The sequence below is a fragment of the Neoarius graeffei genome, chromosome 14 (assembly GCF_027579695.1).
Source record: "Neoarius graeffei isolate fNeoGra1 chromosome 14, fNeoGra1.pri, whole genome shotgun sequence".
NCBI classification, from domain to species: Eukaryota; Metazoa; Chordata; class Actinopteri; order Siluriformes; family Ariidae; genus Neoarius; species Neoarius graeffei.
Window position 1 is genome coordinate 6882579 of NC_083582.1, and position 24389 is coordinate 6906967.

Genomic DNA, 24389 nt, shown 5'->3' on the forward strand with positions numbered 1-24389 from the left:
TGAAAAAGCTGTAGCACAGCAGTTATGCTCATATTTACATAGGAATAACATCCATGAAATGTATCAGTCAGGATTTAGACCTCATCATAGCACAGAGACAGCTCTGGTTAAAGTAGTAAATGACCTACTGTTGGCGTCTGATCAGGGCTGTGTCTCGCTGCTTGTGTTGCTTGACCTTAGTGCAGCATTTGATACCATTGATCATTCCATTCTTCTGGATAGACTAGAAAATGTTGTGGGAGTTTAAGGGAACGGCCCTCTCCTGGCTCAGCTCTTATTTAACTGATCGCTATCAGTATGTTGATGTAAATGGTGATGTTTCTAGACGTACTGAGGTAAAGTTTGGTGTTCCACAAGGTTCTGTCTTGGGTCCACTGCTTTTTTTTTTCTCTATATATATGTTCCCTCTGGGTGATATTATTTGTAAGCATGGTATTAGTTTCCACTGTTATGCTGATGACACACAGTTGTATGTTTCTGCAAGACCAGATGAGAGACACCAGCTTAATAGAATTGAGGAATGTGTGAAGGACATTAGACACTGGATGCTTATTAACTTCCTTCTGCTTAACTCTGACAAGACTGAGGCAATTGTACTCAGACCACATGCAGCTAGAAGGAAGTTTTCTGATTACACAGTAACTCTGGATGGCCTTTGTTTCTTCACGTGCAGCAGTAAAAGACCTCGGAGTGATTATTGACCCCAGTCTTTCATTCAATACTCACATTGATAACATCACCCAGATAGCTTTCTTTCATCTCAGAAATATTGCTAAGATAAGAAATTTAATGTCACTACACAATGCAGAAAACGCGGAAAAACTAGTTCATGCTTTTGTTCCCTCCAGGTTGGATTATCGTAATGCCTTACTGTCTGGATGTTCCAATAAGTGCATAAACAAGCTCCAGTTAGTTCAAAATGCAGCAGTAAGAGTCCTTACTAGAATTAGAAAATATGACCCCATCACCCCCGTCTTATCCACACTGCATTGGCCCCCAATCAAATTTCATATTGATTATAAAATACTACTATTGACCTTTAAAGCACTGAATGGTCTCACACCACAGTACCTGAGCGAACTTCTGCTCCTCTATGACCTGCCATGCCTACTTAGATCAAAAGGTGCAGGCTATCTGCTGGTACCTCTTATAGTGAAGGCTATATCAGGGGGCGGAGCCTTTTCTTACAAAGCCCCACAGTTATGGAACAGCCTTCCAAGTAGTGTTCGGGAATCAGACACAGTCTCAGCGTTTAAGTCTCAGCTGAAAACATATCTGTTTAGTCAAGCCTTTTGTTAATGGTGTTTGAGGTAAAGGAGTAGATCTGGAGGGTCCTCAGACAGAGTGTTTTGGTAAACTGGGATGTATGGATGCTGTCAGTCCCCACTCGCTCGCTCACTCGAGTTTGTTGACGGTGTAGTGGCTGCTGCTTTATGTCCCGGGGCCCCTCATGCCTGTGTTACCTTCTGGCTCTCCCCTTTTAGTTATGCTGTTATAGTTAGTTTTGCTGGAGTCCCTGCTTGTACTCAGTGCAATATGTATACTGTTCCTACTCATCAGGTGACACTGGGCATACCTAACAACCTGTGTTTTCTCCCTCCCCAAAATCTGTCCCTCGAAGTTACATGTCGGTCCTGGGATCGAGATGCTGAACCTCTTCTGCCCCTCGGACCTGCCTGATCCATCCTGGTGCCCTGTGTCTGGTTGGAGTCTCATCACATCGCTCCTGTGGAGGACGGCCCCATGTGGACAGTTGAAAGTCACACTTGGAAGACGCTCTGGACTCTTACAGTAATGCTTTTATGGCTGGGGACTACAGTTGACTTGCTAACTTTAGGACTGCAGTTGTCATGAACAGTTTTGCACTCAAGTTTCCATCAGTGAAGAGTTTATAACATCAACGAAACTGACTTCATGTTAAAACTGTTAATGTTATAGTCATGCTGTCTGTTGTTGCCCAAATGAGGATGGGTTCCCTTTTGAGTCTGGTTCCTCTTGAGGTTTCCTCATGTCGTCTGAGGGAGTTTTTCCTTGCCACCGTCGCCACAGGCTTGCTCATTGGGGATAGATTAGGGATAAAATTAGCTCATGTTTTAAGTCGTTCAAATTCTGTAAAGCTGCTTTGCGACAATGTTTATTGTTAAAAGCGTAATACAAATAAACTTGACTTGACTTGAGACACACACCATGGGCGCTTCAGCCGCTTTCCTGCTGGTCTGGAGAATCGAATCAGCAACCTTTTGTTCCCAAAGCTACTTCTCTAACCATTAGGCCATGACTTCCCCCTGAGTGTGTGTTACTGTGTGTTCTAAAGAAGTGACTCAGGACCAGCTAGACGAGGGGACGAGTGTATTTACTCAGCTCTTGGTCCTGCAGCACTCCACCCCCCCACCCCCCATCTCTCTCTCTCCCTCTTTCTTTCCATCTCTCTCTCTTTCTCAGTCTCTCTATCTCTCTTTTGCTCTCTCTCTTTCAGTCTCTTTCTCTGAATGACCCAGAACCTCTCATCGTCATCTGGCTGTTTTGTTTATTTCCTGAAAGAAAATCTTCCCCTCTGCTTCCTCAGGTGTTCCTCTGGAGAGTCTCTCGGTCTATGAGACGGCTGAACATCCGGAGCTGGAGAAGAACATCACGCACTACTTCAGCGAGCAGGTGACGCTCTCCCAGATTTAACCCTTTAAACTCCTGCCCCGTCCCTCACAGTGTCCCCTTTCAGTGAGTTCCTCCGTCACTTCAGTAGAACGATCTGAGTGAGGAGTAACGACCTGCTCCCCTTGTGGAGTCTCATCACCTACAGCTCGGGAGATGGAGAGTGAAGTCGACATCATCTCATCGTCGATCACAGGGATGTAAATGAATCTAGTCTCGGCTCCCAAGTTTCAGGGAAAATGATTCCTCTTTTTTTAAGTCATCCAATTAAATGCTCTCTAGGATGTATATATGCCCCGCCCCCAGGGGCGTGTCTTGCTGGACAGTCGCATCTTGTTATAAGTAAATGTGGTCCTTCAGTGCCTTCAGTGTAACACTAACATCAGCACTTCCTGTTTCAAAAGGAAAAGGAATGCTTCATTGTCCATTTAATACATTAAAAAAAAACAAGAACTAAGTTGAAAGTAAAGTCGTAAAATTCACAAAAAAGGGAATACAAATTTATATTTTTATCAACAAGAAGAAAAATAAAAAGAGCTTCAAGTGCTAATATATATATGTGTGTGTGTGTGTGTGTGTGTGTGTGTGTGTGTGTGTGTGTGTGTGTGTCAGGGCGTGCCAGCCAGCGTCGCTTTCTTCAGTCCCTCCGGAGTGAAGTTTTGTCTGGAGCTGGTAAAGAAACTGTTTGGAGAAAAACTGGACCAGATCAAGGTGATGAATCAGACCTACTCCAGCGCTGATGAGTTCTGGACTCTGATTGGTCAGAAGGTGTTGATTCGTTTTCTATAACAGCAGCTCTGACCGTCACAGGGTTATATCAGTGCCAGTGGCGGCTCCTGAATTTTTTTTCAGGAGGGGCAGTTTTCCCCCGTTATGTCTACACGGACCGTAAATGTCCACAGGACTGAAGTAAATTGACCTAGGTAGCAAATCAATTGGCCAAACTTGTTTTTGCCTGGTAAATTCAGATATCAATATAGACAATATCTCTTCTCTCCACTAGGTGGCAACACTAAATAAGTTAAAGGTGGCAAACTAAGGTAGCCTAGTAAACTAGACCCACCCGCCTAGCGCCAAAAATATTTTTGCCTACGAGTGGCAAATATTCACATTTAGTCTGGCTTGCCAGGCTAAAACTAAGGAAGATTCATTGTGAAGCCTTCAAAGCAAAACATTTGGCATCACAATCAATTAATATTACATTACTCATTTATTTTCTCATATTATTCCAGTATTCTATAATAAGTAGACACAAATTCTTAATTATAAACATTCTAATTTCTTCAATTCTAAAGAATGCAATTAAAGTGTCAGGATATAAATCCAAAACAAGTGTTTAAGTTTTGAAAAAGATGAAGAAAAGCATAACCATCAAACAAACATGTGCAGCTTAATTATGTGGTTTTTTTATATGGAATTGCACCATTTTAACAACAAATAATTCTAAATAAATTCTGCAGTTTTTTTCCCCCCAAGAATTCCTCCAGAAAGCCATGCCTTAAAAGGAAATTTAAAGTATTACAAGCATGTCAATGAACACAAAAGGCTTTAGTTATTTAGCTATATACACACACAAGGTTACACAAGGTTTTGTAGTCAGTGCAACTTGGCTTAACAAGTTGGAAAAAAGGTAAGGTGCTGCTGGCTCCAATGAACACATATACTGTACAATATATAAAAACTGAAAATATGCTTAATTTACACCAAGTCAGAGAGAACTTGAGGCTACTGAAATATTCCAAGCATGGCAATGTTAAACTGCCATTGGTAAAACAAAAACATGGCAATGTTAAACTGCCATTGGTAAAACACACACACGCGCACACACACAAAAACAACTTTTGCCTAGTAAATTCAAATATCAGATATCACTGTACCGTCTGCTGTGCTACTTCCAGGGTGGAAGAGAACGCAAGGGTAGCAAAAAAGAGCACTGACTACATCACAGCCAGCTCGCCAAGTTTTGCGGTGGTACCAGTTCTTGTTAAAACCTCTTGAGTAGGTCTTCTCCCCCTTCGTAGACACTTGCTTGATGTTTAAATTCGGTCTAGGAGGTCCTAGCTGTTTGATTGCCGTTTTCTCCTCATTGGTACGACGACTAAAGGGAACTTCTTTCAGAGACGCTATCGTATTGTTGCACTCAACACTCGCCGCCATCTTCATAGAATGTTCACACATTTCCCGCGCAAGTTGCGTTTTCCAGCCTAAAATTATGTTCAAAACCGCCAAAATGCACTTAAAACCGCCCAATCTGGCAACACTTGCGCGGCGCAACAGGCGTATGACGTAAGCACGCTGCTTGTGCGCGCACATAAAACCCAATAGAAAATGCATTGGGAGCAGGATTTTCGAAAAAAAAAACGTACGTACCATTAGTGTCAATGGGAGATTTTGGGGCAAATCTGAACCTGACAGAAATCGCCCCAAAAGGGCGTGGCTACACCAGGCGCGACCTTAGCCTGATTGGACAATGACATTACTGCTGGTAGTAGGAGTAGATTAAAAATAAATAAATCTCCCTCCCTGTTTGGGACTGCGTCGCCCAAATCGCCCCTATTAACGAGCCGCCAGTGATCAGTGCGCTCATTCGAATACGGTACCGTTTCTATAGCAACAGCACTTGCTCCACAGGCGTAACCGCTGATCTGGAGAAGTTTCCTGTGAGGAGATGTTTATTAAACATTTATGGAAGGAGTCTCCAGTGTGAGTGGTTTGGAACGAGAGTTTTAAAGATTTATTTTCTCAGTAACGATACAACAAGCTGCTGATTAACGTCAAGACTGAAAATGACTGTTTATAGCTGCTGTAACGTTAATAACATCTGGTCTGAACTTGTTTCATGGACGATCCACGATATTAAACGGATAAAAACGTCATGCTTTCTTGTTTCTTAAGGAATTATAAACGAAATGTAATTGTTGTCCAGTCAGTGTGGTGTAAGAGGAATTAAACACGTCCGGGCGTGCTGTTATAGGGTTATATTTTTGCTCCTGTAATAAGTGGAAATCTTGATGAGTTGGATTCAAAGTGATTTATATATAATATGTTTGATCCCGATTACACTTTTTAAAAGATATATACAATATATAGATACATATATAAGAACACTCACCGACCACTTTAATAGGAACATGTTGATTCTAAGATCCCTGTTCTTGGCTGCAGGAGTGGAACCCAATGTGTTGTTCTCTCTGTGTTGCATGCTGAGATGCTTTTCTGCTCACGACAGTTGTAAAGAGTGGCTATATGAGTTACTATATCCTTCCTGACAAAACAAAAAAGCTCGAACCAGTCTGGGGTGGGTTTCCCGATAACGCCGCCCTTTAGGGCTAAAGAGCGAGTTGAGAGACGCTCTGAAGTAACGAGCGTTGTCTCTGTATGTGGTTTTCCCCAAACTCACTCGTAAGAAGGAGTCTGAGCAGCAGCAGGTCGAAGAGCATCTTTGCAGCGCGCGTTCCTGATACAGGCATTAAGTAGTTGCTAAATGCAGTTGATGAGGTCACATGGTGTTTATTTTTTACCGAAAAACAATGAAATATAAAGTGTTTAAAATATGTTAATATATTGTATCGTCATTAAGCATTACATATATAATGTGGTAATTAATAATTGAAACTATTTTACATTTTTGGGCAATATTTTTTTTTACATTTTTTATTCCAAGTGTGTTTTTTAATTAAATGAATAAACGTTCACGCGAAAGAACGAGCAAATAATAAACTAAATAATTAAGTAAATGTTTTCCCCCTGATGCTCATTTCACTGTTACTCAAACATACAGTCAGGATTATTTCAACTGTTATCTACAACGCCAAGGGGCAATGTTCATCCTTAAATGTGCACACACAGAGAGTGAGAGAGTGAGCAACAGGGAGAGACGGTGAGCGACAGGGTGAGCGACAGAGAGAGAGACAGGGTGAGCGACAGAGAGAGAGAGCGAGAGAGACAGGGTGAGCGACAGAGAGTGAGAGAGACAGGGTGAGCGACAGAGAGAGAGAGAGAGAGACAGGGTGAGCGACAGAGAGTGAGAGAGACAGGGTGAGCGACAGAGAGAGAGAGAGAGAGAGCGAGAGACAGTGAGGGAGACAAAGAGAGCGAGAGAGAGAGAGAGAGTGAGCGACAATGAGACAGAGAGAGAGACAGTGAGCGACAGAGACAGACAGACAGACAGTGAGCAACAGAGACAGACAGACAGACAGTGAGCAACAGAGAGGGAGACAGACAGACAGAGAGAGAGAGCGTGAGAGTGAGTGACAGTGAGAGTGAGAGAGAGACAGTGAGTGACAGAGAGAGACTGAGAGAGAAAGACAGACAGAAGTTTTGATCTATCTCTACCTAAGGAGGTTGGATTGACTTCTTACGTACACTTCCTTAGGTAGAGACAGATCAAAACCTCTCTCTCTCTCTCACACACACACAACGTTACAGGTGCTGAAATGTGTCTCATTTATGACACTAAATTCAATAATCACTCGTCTAATGGAGTTAAATTTTATTTAAAATGTGGCGATATCAATGTGACATTCCGATATCCATACATAATCCCATCTCATCTCATCTCATTATCTGTAGCCGCTTTATCCTGTTCTACAGGGTTACAGGCGAGCTGGATCCTATCCCAGCTGACTACGGGCGAAAGGCGGGGTTCACCCTGGACAAGTCGCCAGGTCATCACAGGGCTGACACATAGACACAGACAACCATTCACACTCACATTCACACCTACGCTCAATTTAGAGTCACCAGTTAACCTAACCTGCATGTCTTTGGACTGTGGGGGAAACCGGAGCACCCGGAGGAAACCCACGCGGACATGGGGAGAACATGCAAACTCCGCACAGAAAGGCCCTCGCCGGCCACGGGGCTCGAACCCGGACCTTCTTGCTGTGAGGCGACAGCGTTAACCACTACACCACCGTGACATATTGAAATAGATTCATAATATTTTGCGTATATTTATTTAATAATGAACTGGATGTACTTGCAACATACAAGAAAAATAATTGAACCCCGGCAGCAGATTAAACCCCAGTTTCCCCTGTTGACTGTGAGAGAGAGTCCCACGGCGACGCAGCGCAGTCTGTGTGTTCGGCTGCGAGCGCGTCGCTCTTTGTTTTGAACGAGTGATCCGGGTCGCTCGTAAATTCCCAGCAAACTAAAGGATTACTTGGGCTACAGTGATGTTCAGGAAAAGCACCTTAGCTTGACGATGGATCTTAGGGGGTAACGAAAGACTCTCTTGGCTTTAAGAGGCTTTGGGAAAACCCACCCCTGTCCATTTTCCTCTGACCTCTCTTATCAACAAGGCGTTTGTTTCCACCCACAGTCCATCTGGTGCAAACGAACACCCACAGTGCTGCAGTGAAAGAAAGTCACACTTCACTGTGAGATCACAGTTTGTCCCATTCTGATGTTTGAACATTGTGAACATTAACTGAAGCTTTTGATTTGTATCTGCACGAGTCGATGCACCGAGGGATCGGCTGATTAGAGAACTGCAGAAGGACCTCATGGGTGTTCCTAATAATGTGGCTAGCGAGTGTAACAAACAAGTCTTGAATGTAAGGATTTAAATTAGATTAGAGGAGTATAAACCTGGATTTCATCTCATCTCGTTATCTCTAGCCGCTTTATCCTGTTCTACAGGGTCGCAGGCGAGCTGGAGCCTATCCCAGCTGACTACGGGCGAAAGGCGGGGTACACCCTGGACAAGTCGCCAGGTCATCACAGGGCTGACACATAGACACAGACAACCATTCACACTCACATTCACACCTACGCTCAATTTAGAGTCACCAGTTAACCTAACCTGCATGTCTTTGGACTGTGGGGGAAACCGGAGCACCCGGAGGAAACCCACGCGGACACGGGGAGAACATGCAAACTCCGCACAGAAAGGCCCTCGCCGGCCACGGGGCTCGAACCCAGGACCTTCTTGCTGTGAGGCGACAGCGCTAACCACTACGCCACCGTGCCGCCCAGATTATATATCATTTAGGTTAGAAATGCTGTGTTAATTCAGATTGTACGTGTGTGTGTTGTAGTTTGCCGCGATCGGTCCCACCACGGCCGACGCTCTACAGGAAGCGGGTGTGAGCGTCAGCTGCATGGCTCAGAAACCTACGCCGCAGCACCTCGCCACAGCCATCTCACACAGCCTGAGCGATGACCTCTGACCCCAGGAACAGCCCAGTCAGTCACCTGAGCCATCACAGCCATAGCGCAAAGATATATGATGATATTAAACATCAAATTTATATCATAGCATGTCATATTATTCTGTTTACTACAGCGGATTGTGGTTTAGGACAGAAATAAATGTAAAGAGAATTATTAGTCTGTTACGCAGTTTATACAAAACTCAGTAAACATGTTCTCAGTTCTTCAGAACATACACCAGCATTTTATTTCTGTTTTTTTTTCTTTCTCATATTTCATCTTAATTTCAGAATTATGCTAAATACAGAAAAGATGTCGAACTCATGACACAATACTGATTCATGTAAAACTCAAGATCAGAAGAATGTTAATGCATGTATTAAAATTCACTGAATATTATCATGTATTAACTGATAAATGTCATCACGACTCGAGTGTTTGAGGCCCTGAAATGAGTCACTGGGTTACGACAAATGATTATGAATGCATAAGATACAGGACGGATGTTGGTGTGAATGAGTGTTTAGTTCTACGTGAGATGAAAATGCAAATAAAAGACAGTTTATACTTCCACGCTGTTTGTTTTTCTCGCTTTGACAAAGCTGTGAGAGAGAATGACTGACTGGACACACCGTTTACCAGATAAGGAATAAAACACGACAGTACGGGGATGCGTACTGAGTGCTGTGATAGAAAAATAATCAACAACAGGATGGCGTCGATCCTGAAGTCTTGGTATTATTCCGGTTAGAATCCTGTGCAAGTCTTAGGCACATGTAAAGAAATGCTGTTGACCAAAAATGGCTTAAAAATACTATGTGAAGATCCAATGACAAAACTTTTCTGCTGTGCATGCACAGAATCTTTTCTTTGTCGGCCGGGAAAGAGAGAGACGATGACGCTAATCCAGTGCACGGTTTAAGAACTAAATAAATAAACTGAAACTAAAGATGTGCTGGACACCTGAAAGGTTATCAAAACTTCATTAGATATTCTTCACACGTATTTACAAGAGAAAAACATACCAACGGACATTGAAAAACTGGAAAAGAGACGCATCAGAGATGCTTCCATGCTAGTGAGCAACTCTGACAGTTTGTAAACAAACATGGCTGCCAGTCTTGCTTCATTAAAAACAGAAGATTTTGAGAGAATTTTGGCTGCCAGGTCGCACCGGTGTGTGTAGCTATCGATGTTGATTTTAAAAGTAACTAATTACACAGGGAAAATAATAATAATATTCACTTTGACTGCACTAGCATTGCCCTGCGCTAACACTACACCAGCTAGAAGGTAACTGGACTGCCACGCTAACAGCACCGAGTCGCAGGTAAGCTAGCGTTGACCTTCAAGAATGCTGATATAAACATACATGTCAACCCCTTTGGGCGTCCACCTGTAGTATCAGAGGAAGAAACCCATAAAATCAACATAAAATCCTTATAGCCTTCGAATCGCACCAAACTTAATAAATAAATAAATAAATAAGTAAATATAACTTGCCTGAGAACTTCGTCCAGCATGTTGAAAATCACCTCGCCCGTGCCGATATTGCACACGGGCATGTCTATGATTCTTGACTTCGTCCCTCTGTTTATGTCGAAGATCCGCACCAAAACGGCCAGTCGCTTGTCCATCTTTTTGTCATTGGATTCGTCGATCATCAAGGAAAATGGCGGCGTCCGGCAGTGCTGGATGATCGGTAGTGTAGCTTCGGGGGCCAAGCTCTTTTTGATTATTTGCGTTGTTTTGGTGCGCTTACAGCTGATAGATTTCGCAATCGTACTGTCCGTGCAAATTCGCAGCAACAGTTCTGTCAGGTGGTCCGCAACGGTTAGCGGCAAATTGTGCTGAGCAATAAAATTACAGATCGTAACTTCTGCTCTTATTACACTTGTTGGTTGATCATCGGTCTTAGGCTTTGCAAACATCGTCATTTGTGGCTGATTCTGTTTCTGATACAAGTTTCGCTGATGTCGTTGTAAACTCCAGACGCCGCAACTTTTATATCTCACACACAAACTGTGCAGTGCGCGTACTCCTCATTTTTCGCCTGAACAATGACACCATTAAATGTCTCCTTCCATTCAGGAAGATACCGCCCGCCGTATCTCATTTTCTTTCTCGGTGTTCCTATTCTTTCACTCAGCAGACGCTATTCAAAATCTCTCGGGTGTAAACAGTGTCGCTCTGCACAATGAGAAAATCGTTCGAACAATGACCGTTTGGCGCGTTTAAATGCAGATCGTGCGCATGACCGGAACGAGCGAAGTCTCGCAGTCGCGATACTGCACGAAGCTTGAGGAATAAACATCCGGTTTCACATAGTCTGGGTTATCTGCCCCTGCATACACACTGTTCTTTGTCTATAAATCGAGCTTTTATATGTTTTTGCGACGATCAGCTGACGATGTTCAAGTAAGATACACAAAATAAATTTAGGTCAGAAAATACTGAAAATCCGTAAGACTTTGTTTATACGCCCGTACGCCCTTGAAATGAGCTAAAATCCGTATAATTTCTGGATAATCCACATAGGTTGACATGTATGATATAAAGAGAGTGTATTATAATAATAATAATAATAATAATAATGGCTTTTTTTCATGGTATATCAGATATATTCCATTCAGCTACTCGTCTTCGACTCATTCACTATCATGCTAGCTGAATGGAATATATCTGATATACCATGAAAAAAAGCCAGCCAATATTATTTAAATATCAGATACAAACCTTTTTTTTCCCTGTAACATTTAATTTGTGCTGGAAAATGTTTTTTTTTTAATGTTTAGACTCGATAATGTCGAAGTCATAAAATAGAAATCTATAACAAAGTCTGTATGGGAAAAAAATAGGGGGGCTAAGACTTTTGCACAGGACTGTATATCAAAGCATACTGGATGTATTGTCATTTTTATCTGTTTAGCGTTACATCCAGAGTCTATTAAACAACTGAGTTCCTGTTGTCACTTCTGTTAGCGGCAATAAACACTTTTTTCTCTTTCTTGAAGTTAATGATATTGAAAAAAAAAATTTTCAACTTCTCATGCCGAGATCAGACGACATTAATTCAGCCTGATTTTGTCGCGGCATCAGGATTGAATATGAACATCGGGAACGACAAACAGGTCTTGTAGTGTGATGTAATCAGAGAACAGCGATGTGGAGTCCGGGACACGACCCGATAAAACATCCCACGTGTCAGATTTTTTTTTTTTGGACTTTCTCGCCGGGTTTGATGCCTCCTATGACGTGTTCTTTGATATAGTCATGACTGATGACTTCTTGAGACACGGCAAGAATTTATTGCACTGTGATCATTGTGAAAGACAAAACTATCACGTCGTCTCATCACGTCGCATTACTCAGAGACTGCAAAGTGTCTGTCCTGAAGTCTTTCCCATACTGGAAAATATTTTTAAAATTGTTTTGTTCCAAAGCGCTGACGCTGGAGACTCCTTCTGAAACTGCTAATAAACAGGTCTTTACGGAAAAATTCTCCATATTAACGATAATGTGGGTTTTATGTAGACTGGTAAAGTACTACAGAAACGATAACATATTCGAAAGAGCGAATTAATATGAACCTCTGATTTGCAGCTGAATAATTAATCAATAAAAGTATAGGATGATGTGGGTGTGGAAATGTTTTGCATGCTAGCTAATGTTTAATCTAGCTAGCTAGCTTGCAGTAGATATTATTCGTGGTTAATACAACCCAACCCTGATTGTAAGAATATTTTTAGAGGTTAAATGTTAAACAAAATCACTATGTGATTCAAAAAATGTGAATCAAAATCGCACTTGTGTCGCCATGTGACAAATGTGAGCTAATTCATTCACAATCAGCTAGCCAGATCCATACACTAGCTAATGTTATATAGGCGTGAGTGTTTTTTATCCGAGCTCCATCCGGGACATGGAGAACTAAAACCGAGACATAAATAGGGTGACCAGATTTCTCTAGTCTGAAACCGGGACACTTTTGCGCACGACCATGCTCGTGCACGCACACTTTTTTTTTTACAACCCCGATTCCAAAAAAGTTGGGACAAAGTACAAATTGTAAATAAAAACAGAATGCAATAACTTACAAATCTCAAAAACTGATATTGTATTCACAATAGAACATAGACAACATATCAAATGTCAGAAGTGAGACATTTTGAAATTTCATGCCAAATATTGGCTCATTTGAAATTTCATGACAGCAACACATCTCAAAAAAGTTGGGACAGGGGCAATAAGAGGCTGGAAAAGTTAAAGGAACAGCTGGAGGACCAAATTGCAACTCATTAGGTCAATTGGCAATAGGTCATTAACATGACTGGGTATAAAAAGAGCATCTTGGAGTGGCAGCGGCTCTCAGAAGTAAAGATGGGAAGAGGATCACCAATCCCCCTAATTCTGCACCGACAAATAGTGGAGCAATATCAGAAAGGAGTTCGACAGTGTAAAATTGCAAAGAGTTTGAACATATCATCTACAGTGCATAATATCATCAAAAGATTCAGAGAATCTGGAAGAATCTCTGTGCGTAAGGGTCAAGGCCGGAAAACCATACTGGGTGCCCGTGATCTTCGGGCCCTTAGACGGCACTGCATCACATACAGGCATGCTTCTGTATTGGAAATCACAAAATGGGCTCAGGAATATTTCCAGAGAACATTATCTGTGAACACAATTCACCGTGCCATCCGCCGTTGCCAGCTAAAACTATAGTTCAAAGAAGAAGCCGTATCTAAACGTGATCCAGAAGCGCAGACGTCTTCTCTGGGCCAAGGCTCATTTAAAATGGACTGTGGCAAAGTGGAAAACTGTTCTGTGGTCAGACGAATCAAAATTTGAAGTTCTTTATGGAAATCAGGGACGCCGTGTCATTCGGACTAAAGAGGAGAAGGACGACCCAAGTTGTTATCAGCGCTCAGTTCAGAAGCCTGCATCTCTGATAGTATGGGGTTGCATTAGTGCGTGTGGCATGGGCAGCTTACACATCTGGAAAGACACCATCAATGCTGAAAGGTATATCCAGGTTCTAGAGCAACATATGCTCCCATCCAGACGACGTCTCTTTCAGGGAAGACCTTGCATTTTCCAACATGACAATGCCAAACCACATACTGCATCAATTACAGCATCATGGCTGCATAGAAGAAGGGTCCGGGTACTGAACTGGCCAGCCTGCAGTCCAGATCTTTCACCCATAGAAAACATCTGGCGCATCATAAAACGGAAGATACGACAAAAAAGACCTAAGACAGTTGAGCAACTAGAATCCTACATTAGACAAGAATGGGTTAACATTCCTATCCCTAAACTTGAGCAACTTGTCTCCTCAGTCCCCAGACGTTTACAGACTGTTGTAAAGAGAAAAGGGGATGTCTCACAGTGGTAAACATGGCCTTGTCCCAACTTTTTTGAGATGTGTTGTTGTCATGAAATTTAAAATCACCTAATTTTTCTCTTTAAATGATACATTTTCTCAGTTTAAACATTTGATATGTCATCTATGTTCTATTCTGAATAAAATATGGAATTTTGAAACTTCCACATCATTGCATTCCGTTTTTATTTACAATTTGTACTTTGTCCCAACTTTTTTGGAATCGGGGTTGTACGTAAACGTGACACTCAGAGAGGTGCTCTTATCATTTTGTTGAAGCTCACATTTATCAACATCTCACATGAAATAAAACAAACAGGCATTTTGTTATCTAGTAGCATAGTGGTATACAGATCAGTTAAATTATGGTCAGACAACAGATGTTGTAATGGCTGAGAATAGGCCAGGCTATGTCCATAGGCCAAATTTAAACTGATTTATTTCACCTGTTTGTGAGAACACCAAGAAGAATGCATATGCACATGTAGGCTATATCTCTAAAATTGTATGCACTATAACATGAACTTAAAAAGTAGATATGTGACCTCAACATAGCCTAGGTCAGAATCAACCTTACTAACCATTCCCCACAACTGAATGAATAAAGCAAGAAGATGTGGACAAAAGTGAACACTTTAATGGAAGGTGCAACAAGCTGTTCAACACAGCAATACGGCCAAACTGTCAGAATGGTATGTTAAACAGAAACAAAAAAGAGACAAGTGATTTGAGAATATACACTCAAACAAAACAGCAGTAAAGGAGGAGAGGGGCGACAGCCCGAGGAAAGCCCCACAGGAGCGCACAGCATTTGCAGCATAGGCTACCCAACTCAGTACAAGAACAAAGCTAAGGCGACTGTCAATCCACCCACCCTAAACAAAATGCATTAGCCTACGTATATTTACAAGAAGAGTGAATCTTTTCCAGTTTTAATGTGATCCTGTATATCGGCGTTACCACCGTGGGCTATGGAGAAGGAACACTTACAGTGTGTGCAGTAGGCTTCGTGCGCATTGTTCTGCACCTCTCGGAGGAAGGGGTAGGTGCCCTGTAAATCTTTGGAAAAGGTACATTTTCTTTTCGGCATAATTGCTGCGGCGTTACTGCTGCTAGCTGCTAGACAAAGAACATTCGCGCCAGTTAATGTTTATTTTATTGTTGCATGGCAACCCGTTCTGTTGTCTGGAATAATGTGGCTAAATAAACACCCATGCCACAGGGCCAGGGGGCAGTAACCAGGAAAGTTTGCGATTCCTGTCAATTCATCAAAATAGTAAATGCAAACATTTCTCCGCTAATGATTCCCACGCTGCTCAGTCGCAAACGTCGCGAGTGGCGAAAACCGGGACATATCCGTGTCCCGACAGACTTTTGTCGGGACTCGGGACACACAACCCCAAATCGGGACTGTCCCGGTAAAACCGGGACGTCTGGTCACCCTAGACATAAATCTCTATCTGTCACTCGTGAGGAAATCGATGAGTGAGCTGTTTTGATAAATTTGGGGACTTTTTGTTTGTGAATGTGTCGATATAATAAAAAGAAAATCACATGTTGGCTTAAAAATATGAAGTTTATCTTCTCGTGTTGAAAAACTCGCATTTTTCATACAAAATACATCGCGGGTCTGAGTGACATATTTAAATAATATTGGCTGGCTTTTTTTCGTGGTCTATCAGATATATTCCATGCAGCTAGCATGATACTGAACGAGTCGAAGACGAGGAGCTGAATGGAATACCGGTATATCTGATAGACCACGAAAAAAAGCCAGCAATTATTATTATTATTATTATTATTATTATTATTATTATTATACATTCCTTTCGGGTGTTCAACGCATCTTTCTCTTTCAAAATCCTGATGGCCATGTTTGTTTGTTTACAAATTGTCCCAGTCGCTCACTCACTAGCGCGGATGTTTTACATCTCCGACGTGTGACATCATGTTGCCTTGACAACCGTGCAATATCATAAACCATATTCAACACTCGTTCTCCGTTGGTGAATGGAATGTGATGTAAAACACGTAGGATAAGCGATATGCTAACAATATTTCATGCTATCAAACCAAATGAATGAAACCTGCTAGAAGGGAATAGAACACGTTTTTATTCCATGGAAAAAGTGTCCTGTACGGATAATAATTCCCGATATTTCACTCCGATGATGTCACCCCCAGTGTTTTCCCGCCGCGTTGTCAAAATGGCGAACCGATTCAAAATTAAAATTCTTTTGATTAACTTGCGTATTTTTTTTGTGTGGATGTGTCCATATAATATAAAGAACACACGTTGGCATGAAGATATGAAGTTTATCTGTATATTTAATCTATCTATCCATCCATCTGTCTTTCTATATTAGTGATATTTGGCTAGCTGCCATAAATATTAGCATATTTATGCATATCATAGATCCTGTAGTTTGTAATAAGGGTAAAGGTTTAGACCAACACGCCCTTTTTTGTGATTTCATTTTGAATATTTATCATTTCATTATCTATGCCAACTGTATTGACAGAGGTTGTTTTCACCTCTGTTTATTTGTTTCAAACGTAACTCAAAAACTAGTGAATGGATTTGGATGAAATTTGGAGGAAAGCTGAGCCATGGGCCGAGGAACCATTGATTAGATTTTGATACAAATCTGAACATGTGGTTCTCCTGATTTGACGTCACATGTTCATTAGTTATGGCACAGGCTATGCGTAAATATATTTGAGTAATATATTTTGATTTTCCATCTTTCACATGAACATTATATCAATAAAATGTCATTACCAGCAGGATATTCAGGGCCACCGGCATGCACAAGTCGTTCATTTTCATTTTGGAGCAAACTTGGTGTATATCAGTGCATAATTGTATATTTAAACATAGAAGAAAAACTAATCGTCGTTTATATATGTTTTTTTTTATTATTTCGATTGTGAACATGACACAATGCTCAGGAGAAGCTGAAAAAGTGCCTTCACCTGACAGGAAACAGAAATAAAGTCATAAAACTGCCCCAGTGCTGTTAGCTTTGAGTCAATGCAGCTGGCTTTGCTTTTTCAAATTAGAGGGAGTGGCACGTGCAAACGCAGGTGTGCTCACGGGTAGGTGTGAGGTGAGGTGAGGTGAGGTGTGTGCACGTGTGCATGCAAGGTGCTCCTCGTGCCCTGACAGTAAAGATTAAAAAAACAAAACAAACATGGCGGTGTTGTTTCTGGTTAAATTTCTGACAGCAATGCGACAGGAAGGAGTTTGTTTTCTATAAAGATGAACATCAGGGTTTATTTGAGCAGGAGTCAGGATTTATAAACAGTTAAAATGAGCGTTATTAGGCTGTAGTTTTCACACCAGACCGTTAGGCTGAGCCGTTATCACCGTTACTGTTTAAATGGCTTTTAAATTAACTTCAAAGAGGACACGCGTCACACTGCTTGCTTGTATATAAATACCGGCTCCTGTAATGGCCGCCCCCTTACCCTCAGTACTGGATGTTCATCCTCTGAGTCAACATCATGTCTCATGTCTCATTTTAACGACGAAAACTCGTCTCGGGTTCCTGGAGCTCATTTTAATTTCAGAAAATCTCCATTATTAGTTCGTTTACCCATAAAAAACGGACTAAACCCAGTGATGTCGTCACAGCTGACTGTTTTTGTCTTCATGGCAGTCATGGACTCGACTGTAGCAGAAAAACTCTTCCACAGTCGGGATCACTCGGATGTAGAAATGTCCTCCTCTCACCTGGCTGAGCTCATCACTGACACCGACACTGCTCAGGTGAGACAGAACCACACTGCACCTGTACACTGTCCTCCTGTAACCTAAAGGCTAACACACATCATACAGCTACACATTTACTGTTCGAGAGTAAACCTTCCTACAGTTATCAACAGTCCATAATTAATTATCGACACCTTTTCAGATTTACCAATAAAAAACAATTTTACAAAGGTGAGTTTCAGTTAAAAGGGTTATTATTGGTTAATTAATCAACCGGAAGACCCGCCTCGCCCTTTGATCTTGTCGTCTGATGACACAGCTCGTTACCTGAGATGGATTATTTTTTAGCACAATCAGCAATTTTTCAGAAAACCCGGACGTTATCATCGCAGGTAAGCATGGTGGAAAGATCATGGATATGTTTTTACTGATCAAATTCACCGATATTTCATGATCTCCTCGTCGAAACCTACTTTGTTTCTTTCTCTTTCATTTGACAACCAACAATTTGTATCTAAACGCGCGTTTGAGAAGTCACGTGAGGTGTCGATAACAGTGATCACTTTCACCGGTGTCCACCATTATCGACACCCTGTGGGATTAAGCGACATTTACAACTGTTATGGATCGATCTTTGTGTAACATTGTTGAAGTAGAACAATGAAGTACTTTTAAAAAAAAGAATTTTTTTCTGATTCATACAGAATGGAATGCTCATAGAGTATTTGGAATCTGATTGCAGTAAATAGAATTAGAGCAGAATTAAATTCCTCACATATAATAAAAAAATGACATGCTTGAAATATTCAGATTTTTCTATTCCATTCAGAATTTCAGTTGACATTTTATATTTCTGTTCGAGGAATGACGTGCGACCTTTGACCTGGATGTTCATGTGGTTACGATGTCAATTGCCTGTTGACATTTATTGGTAAACTGCAAAACTAGAAATTAATACAAAACAACAACGAATGATTAACAAATTGTGATCTACGAAAATACGTAGAAAGTGAAACAAAAAGATTTTCTGATGCAGGTTAAACATTATCAGTTCATTTATTTGCAAACATTAGAATTACTTCCTCATTTACGTAAGCACCAACATTCATATACAACCTCGATTCTAAAAAAGTTCGGACAAAGTACAAATTGTAAATAAAAACGGAATGCAATAATTTACAAATCTCAAAAACTGATATTGTATTCACAATAGAACATAGACAACATATCAAATGTCGAAAGTGAGAGATTTTGAAATTTCATGCCAAATATTGGCTCATTTGAAATTTCATGACAGCAACACATCTCAAAAAAGTTGGGACAGGGGCAATAAGAGGCTGGAAAAGTTAAAGGTACAAAAAAGGAACAGCTGGAGGACCAAATTTCAACTCATTAGGTCAATTGGCAATAGGTCATTAACATGACTGGGTATAAAAAGAGCATCTTGGAGTGGCAGCGGCTCTCAGAAGTAAAGATGGGAAGAGGATCACCAATCCCCCTAATTCTGCGCCGACAAATAGTGGAGCAATATCAGAAAGGAGTTCGACAGTGTAAAATTGCAAAGAGTTTGAACATATCATCATCTACAGTGCATAATATTATCAAAAGATTCAGAGAATCTGGAAGAATCTCTGTGCGTAAGGGTCAAGGCCGGAAAACCATACTGGGTGCCCGTGATCTTCGGGCCCTTAGACGGTACTGCATCACATACAGGCATGCTTCTGTATTGGAAATCACAAAATGGGCTCAGGAATATTTCCAGAGAACATTATCTGTGAACACAATTCACCGTGCCATCCGCCGTTGCCAGCTAAAACTCTATAGTTCAAAGAAGAAGCCGTATCTAAACATGATCCAGAAGCGCAGACGTCTTCTCTGGGCCAAGGCTCATTTAAAATGGACTGTGGCAAAGTGGAAAACTGTTCTGTGGTCAGACGAATCAAAATTTGAAGTTCTTTATGGAAATCAGGGACGCCATGTCATTCGGACTAAAGAGGAGAAGGACGACCCAAGTTGTTATCAGCGCTCCGTTCAGAAGCCTGCATCTCTGATGGTATGGGGTTGCATTAGTGCGTGTGGCATGGGCAGCTTACACATCTGGAAAGACACCATCAATGCTGAAAGGTATATCCAGGTTCTAGAGCAACATATGCTCCCATCCAGACGATGTCTCTTTCAGGGAAGACCTTGCATTTTCCAACATGACAATGCCAAACCACATACTGCATCAATTACAGCATCATGGCTGTGTAGAAGAAGGGTCCGGGTACTGAACTGGCCAGCCTGCAGTCCAGATCTTTCACCCATAGAAAACATTTGGCGCATCATAAAATGGAAGATACGACAAAAAAGACCTAAGACAGTTGAGCAACTAGAATCCTACATTAGACAAGAATGGGTTAACATTCCTATCCCTAAACTTGAGCAACTTGTCTCCTCAGTCCCCAGACGTTTACAGACTGTTGTAAAGAGAAAAGGGGATGTCTCACAGTGGGAAACATGGCCTTGTCCCAACTTTTTTGAGATGTGTTGTTGTCATGAAATTTAAAATCACCGAATTTTTCTCTTTAAATGATACATTTTCTCAGTTTAAACATTTGATATGTAATCTATGTTCTATTCTGAATAAAATATGGAATTTTGAAACTTCCACATCATTGCATTCCGTTTTTATTTACAATTTGTACTTTGTCCCAACTTTTTTGGAATCGGGGTTGTATTTATATAAAAGATATTTTGTACTAAATATAAGTCTATGTGAAACAAATTTTAAATAAAAACTATGTTTCATTAAATTAATACCACATACTGATTATCATTCTCATCTCTCATTATCTGTAGCCGCTTTATCCTGTTCTACAGGGTCGCAGGCGAGCTGGAGCCTATCCCAGCTGACTACGGGCGAAAGGCGGGGTACACCCTGGACAAGTCGCCAGGTCATCGCAGGGCACATACTGATTATTTTTTTAAATAAATAATTATCCGGATGTTGATAATTGTGGAACGGTGTCGATAACTGTGGACAAAGGTGTCAATAATTGTGGAACGGTGTCACGTGATCTGATACGCTAACTAATTGGGAATCAACTCTTTTTTTTTTCCCCAGTGGACATTTGAGTATTTATTCATGCGCAATTTATGTACTGAAAGTCTTTTCTATTTTTGCAACGGCCAAAAGGTCGTTAAGGTGTCGGTAATTGTAGCTGCCGCTCTATATGTTGTTTTTTAGACATAGTATATTAAAAAACAAACAAGCAAAAACATCATGGCCACTTTTTCCACATCATAATTTGCAATATGAACTTCGTGATCATGTCCATCCCGTAATTCACATCATGAAGTTCAAGATGAAGTGTTCTTCTTTCTGCTGTTGCATGCTGAGATGCTTTTCTGCTCACCACGGTTGTAAAGAGTGATTATATGAGTTACTATATCCTTCCTGGCAAAAAAGCTCGAGCCAATCTGCATTTTCCTCTGACCCTCTCTTATCAACAAGGCATTTGCTTGTTTCCACCCACAGTATTGTCACTTGCTCACTCACTCGATGATGTTTTTTTGTTTTCCGCACCATTCTGTGTAAACTCTAGAGAATGTTGTGTTGCAGGTTTAGTGTTTTTAACGTAACTGTGCACAGGGCTCTTTGACCTACTAGTAGAAGTGAAGTAGGTAGTAACGAAATCTGAACACAAGTGACTGGCTGGACACCTTGGAAACGCATGATAGATACTGGTATTAACTGGAGCACACATCTGCGCCGATTATGTGGACCTATATAGTATTTCAAGGGCTTTCCAGCCTGATGCTTCTTCTGTCCAGCTTGGATGTCCTTTGTCCAGACAAGGTCCAACTCCACCAGGTCTGGGGGCTTGTCTGTCCAGATAGGTACTTCCTCTGTATGGAGAAACTAAAGCTTCTTCCAGCCAACCTAGGGCTTTTTTTGGTGTTCTCTGTCCACTTCCATCCAGCCAGTGGTCTTCTTTCTCAATCCTGGGGCTTCACCCATCGAGCATGTCCTTCTACTCACCAACCTGTGGTTGCCTTTGTCCTGTCTGGGCCTCCTTCTGTCCAGCCTGGGACTTCTTCTGTATTCTGTAGGAACAGTGCATTGTTGGTTTGCAGGCTAGAAGCTGCATAATAGAAATATTTTCTTTGGTGACGTCAGTGTGCATAATTTTTAGGATTAATTTTATGTAATTTTTATGGTTGTTTTTGAAGGTTACTGAGTTCAGTTACTGACAGAATGAGTTTCCTGTTCTTCCATTCCATCTCTAGCACTTTCTGTTGAAGTATGGGTTCATGAAACAAGTGACTTCAGGAAGCACCCACAGCCCTGACATCAACACTCTAACTGATGCTGACATCTTCTCAGAGGACACAGTGTCTCTTATTCAGGAGGGAACTTCCATGTCCCACTCAGGAGACATCAAACCTTCCCCAGAGTCACCCGACTTTGTCAGAGGTCTGCTGGAGTTCCAGCGCATGTCTGGTTTACCTGTTACAGGTGTGTTCGATGACGCCACCAAAATAGCCATGAACAAACCAAGATGTGGTGTCCCTGACAATGAAGAGGACCAGATTGAGACCATGGAGACCACCACCACCACTACTGCAGAGGACCGGAACGAATCCTCTGAGCTTTTCAACACCACAGCGACACCACAGAGTAATGACACAGATGTTGACGTTGTTCAGAACAGCACTACTGACAAGGCCGAGACAGAAAAACAGCGCCACCTGCAGACACTGATCCGTAAGAGTAGTAGGAGGAAAAGAAGCACCAGTGCATTGTGGGGTTATGCTGCGTTCACAAAGAGTGTCCTGACATGGCGGCTGATTGGCGAAGGCTACAGCAGCCAGCTCTCGGTGGATGAGCAGCGCTATATCTTCAGGTTGGCCTTTAGGATGTGGAGCGAAGTCTCACCTTTGCAGTTTGTAGAGGATCTGCACTCGCCGCCGGGCGAGATCGACATCAAACTGGGCTTCGGCACAGGTGTTACTCTTCATTATGGTCTAATATATAGAAATACACATCAATCAGCTATAAAATTAAAAATACTGACAGGTGAAGAAGTGAATAACATTGATTATCTCATGACAGTGGCACCTGTCAAGGGGTGGGATATATTAGGCAGCAAGAAAGAGAACAGTCAGTTCTTGAAGGTGATGTGTTGGAAGCAGGAAAAATGGGCTAGTGTAAGGATCTGAGTGACTTTTTTGGTAAGGGCCAAATTGTGATGGCTAGATGGCGGCACAGTGGTGTAGTGGTTGCCTCACAGCAAGAAGGTTCTGGGTTCAAGCCCAGTGGCTGACAGGGGCTTTTCTGTATGGAGTTTGCATGTTCTCCCCGTGTCTGCATGGGTTTCCTCCGGGTGCTCTAGTTTCTCCCACAGTCCAAAGACACGCAAGTTAGGCTCATTCGTGGCTCTAAATTGACCATAGATGTGAGTGTGAATGGTTGTTTTTTCTCTATGTGTCAGCCCTGCAATGATTTGGTGACTTGTCCAGGGTGTACCCCGCCTCTCACCCATAGTCAGCTGGGATAGGCTCCAGCTTGCCCGCAACCCTGCACAGGATAAGCAGTTACAGATAATGGATGGATGGATGGATGGATGGATGGATGACTGGGTCCGAACATCTCCAAAATGGCATATCTTGTGAGGTGTTCCCAGTATGCAGTGGTTAGTACTGAACAAAAGTAGCCCAACGATTCAAAGGACAATTGGTGAACTGGTGACAGGGTCATGGGTGTCGAAGACGCATTGATTCGCATGGGGCATGAAGGTTTGCCCATATGGTCCAATCCTACAGTAGAGCTACTGTAGCAGAAACTGCTGAAAAAGTTCATGGTAACACCTTTCAATTTCAGCCAGCATCAACTTTTTCAGCAGTTTGTGCTACAGGAGCTCTTCTGTGGGATTGGACCGAATCAATGAGCCTTCGACACCCATGACCCTGTCACCGGTCCACTGGTTGTCCTTTGGATCCTTGGGCCACTTTTGTTCGGTACTAACCACTGCATACCAGGAACACCCCACAAGATGTGCCATTTTGGAGATGCTCAGACCCAGTCATCTCACCAACACTATTTGGCCCTTACCAAAAAGGTCACTCAGATCCTTACGCTTGACCCATTTTTTCTGCTTCCAACACATCAACTTCAAGAACCAACTGTTCTCTTGCTGCCTAATATATCAGGTGTAACAACATAATCAGCATCAGTGTTTTAATTTTATGGCTGATCAGTGTACATTTCTAACATTTCAACAGAGGTTGATGAAACATAAATGTTACATATATTCATAGAAATAGAGTTTTAGTACAAATAAAAATTTTGTCGTAGTTTAAACCAGGGCTCGTTAACTAGCAGACCAGGGTCCAGATGCAGACTCAACAACAACTGTCACAGAGCCGACTGGCTGTAATTCTTCTGTTACAGCGTAGCCAATCACATGCATTTATTTAAATTATCCTGTATTAAAT

At 41.8% G+C, this 24389-nt stretch overlaps 1 protein-coding gene across 1 annotated transcript in view; it reads left to right on the forward strand.

Annotated features, from left to right (window-relative positions):
* mmp21 (matrix metallopeptidase 21) overlaps positions 1–24389 on the forward strand; it is a 59436-nt gene that overhangs the window by 15175 nt on the left and 19872 nt on the right. Inside the window, exons 7-11 of the mRNA XM_060940356.1 lie at positions 2567–2652; positions 3262–3360; positions 8694–8823; positions 17857–17966; positions 22182–22899. Of these exons, the coding sequence (XP_060796339.1) occupies positions 2567–2652; positions 3262–3360; positions 8694–8823; positions 17857–17966; positions 22182–22899 (1143 nt within the window). The remainder of the gene's footprint in view (positions 1–2566; positions 2653–3261; positions 3361–8693; positions 8824–17856; positions 17967–22181; positions 22900–24389) is intronic.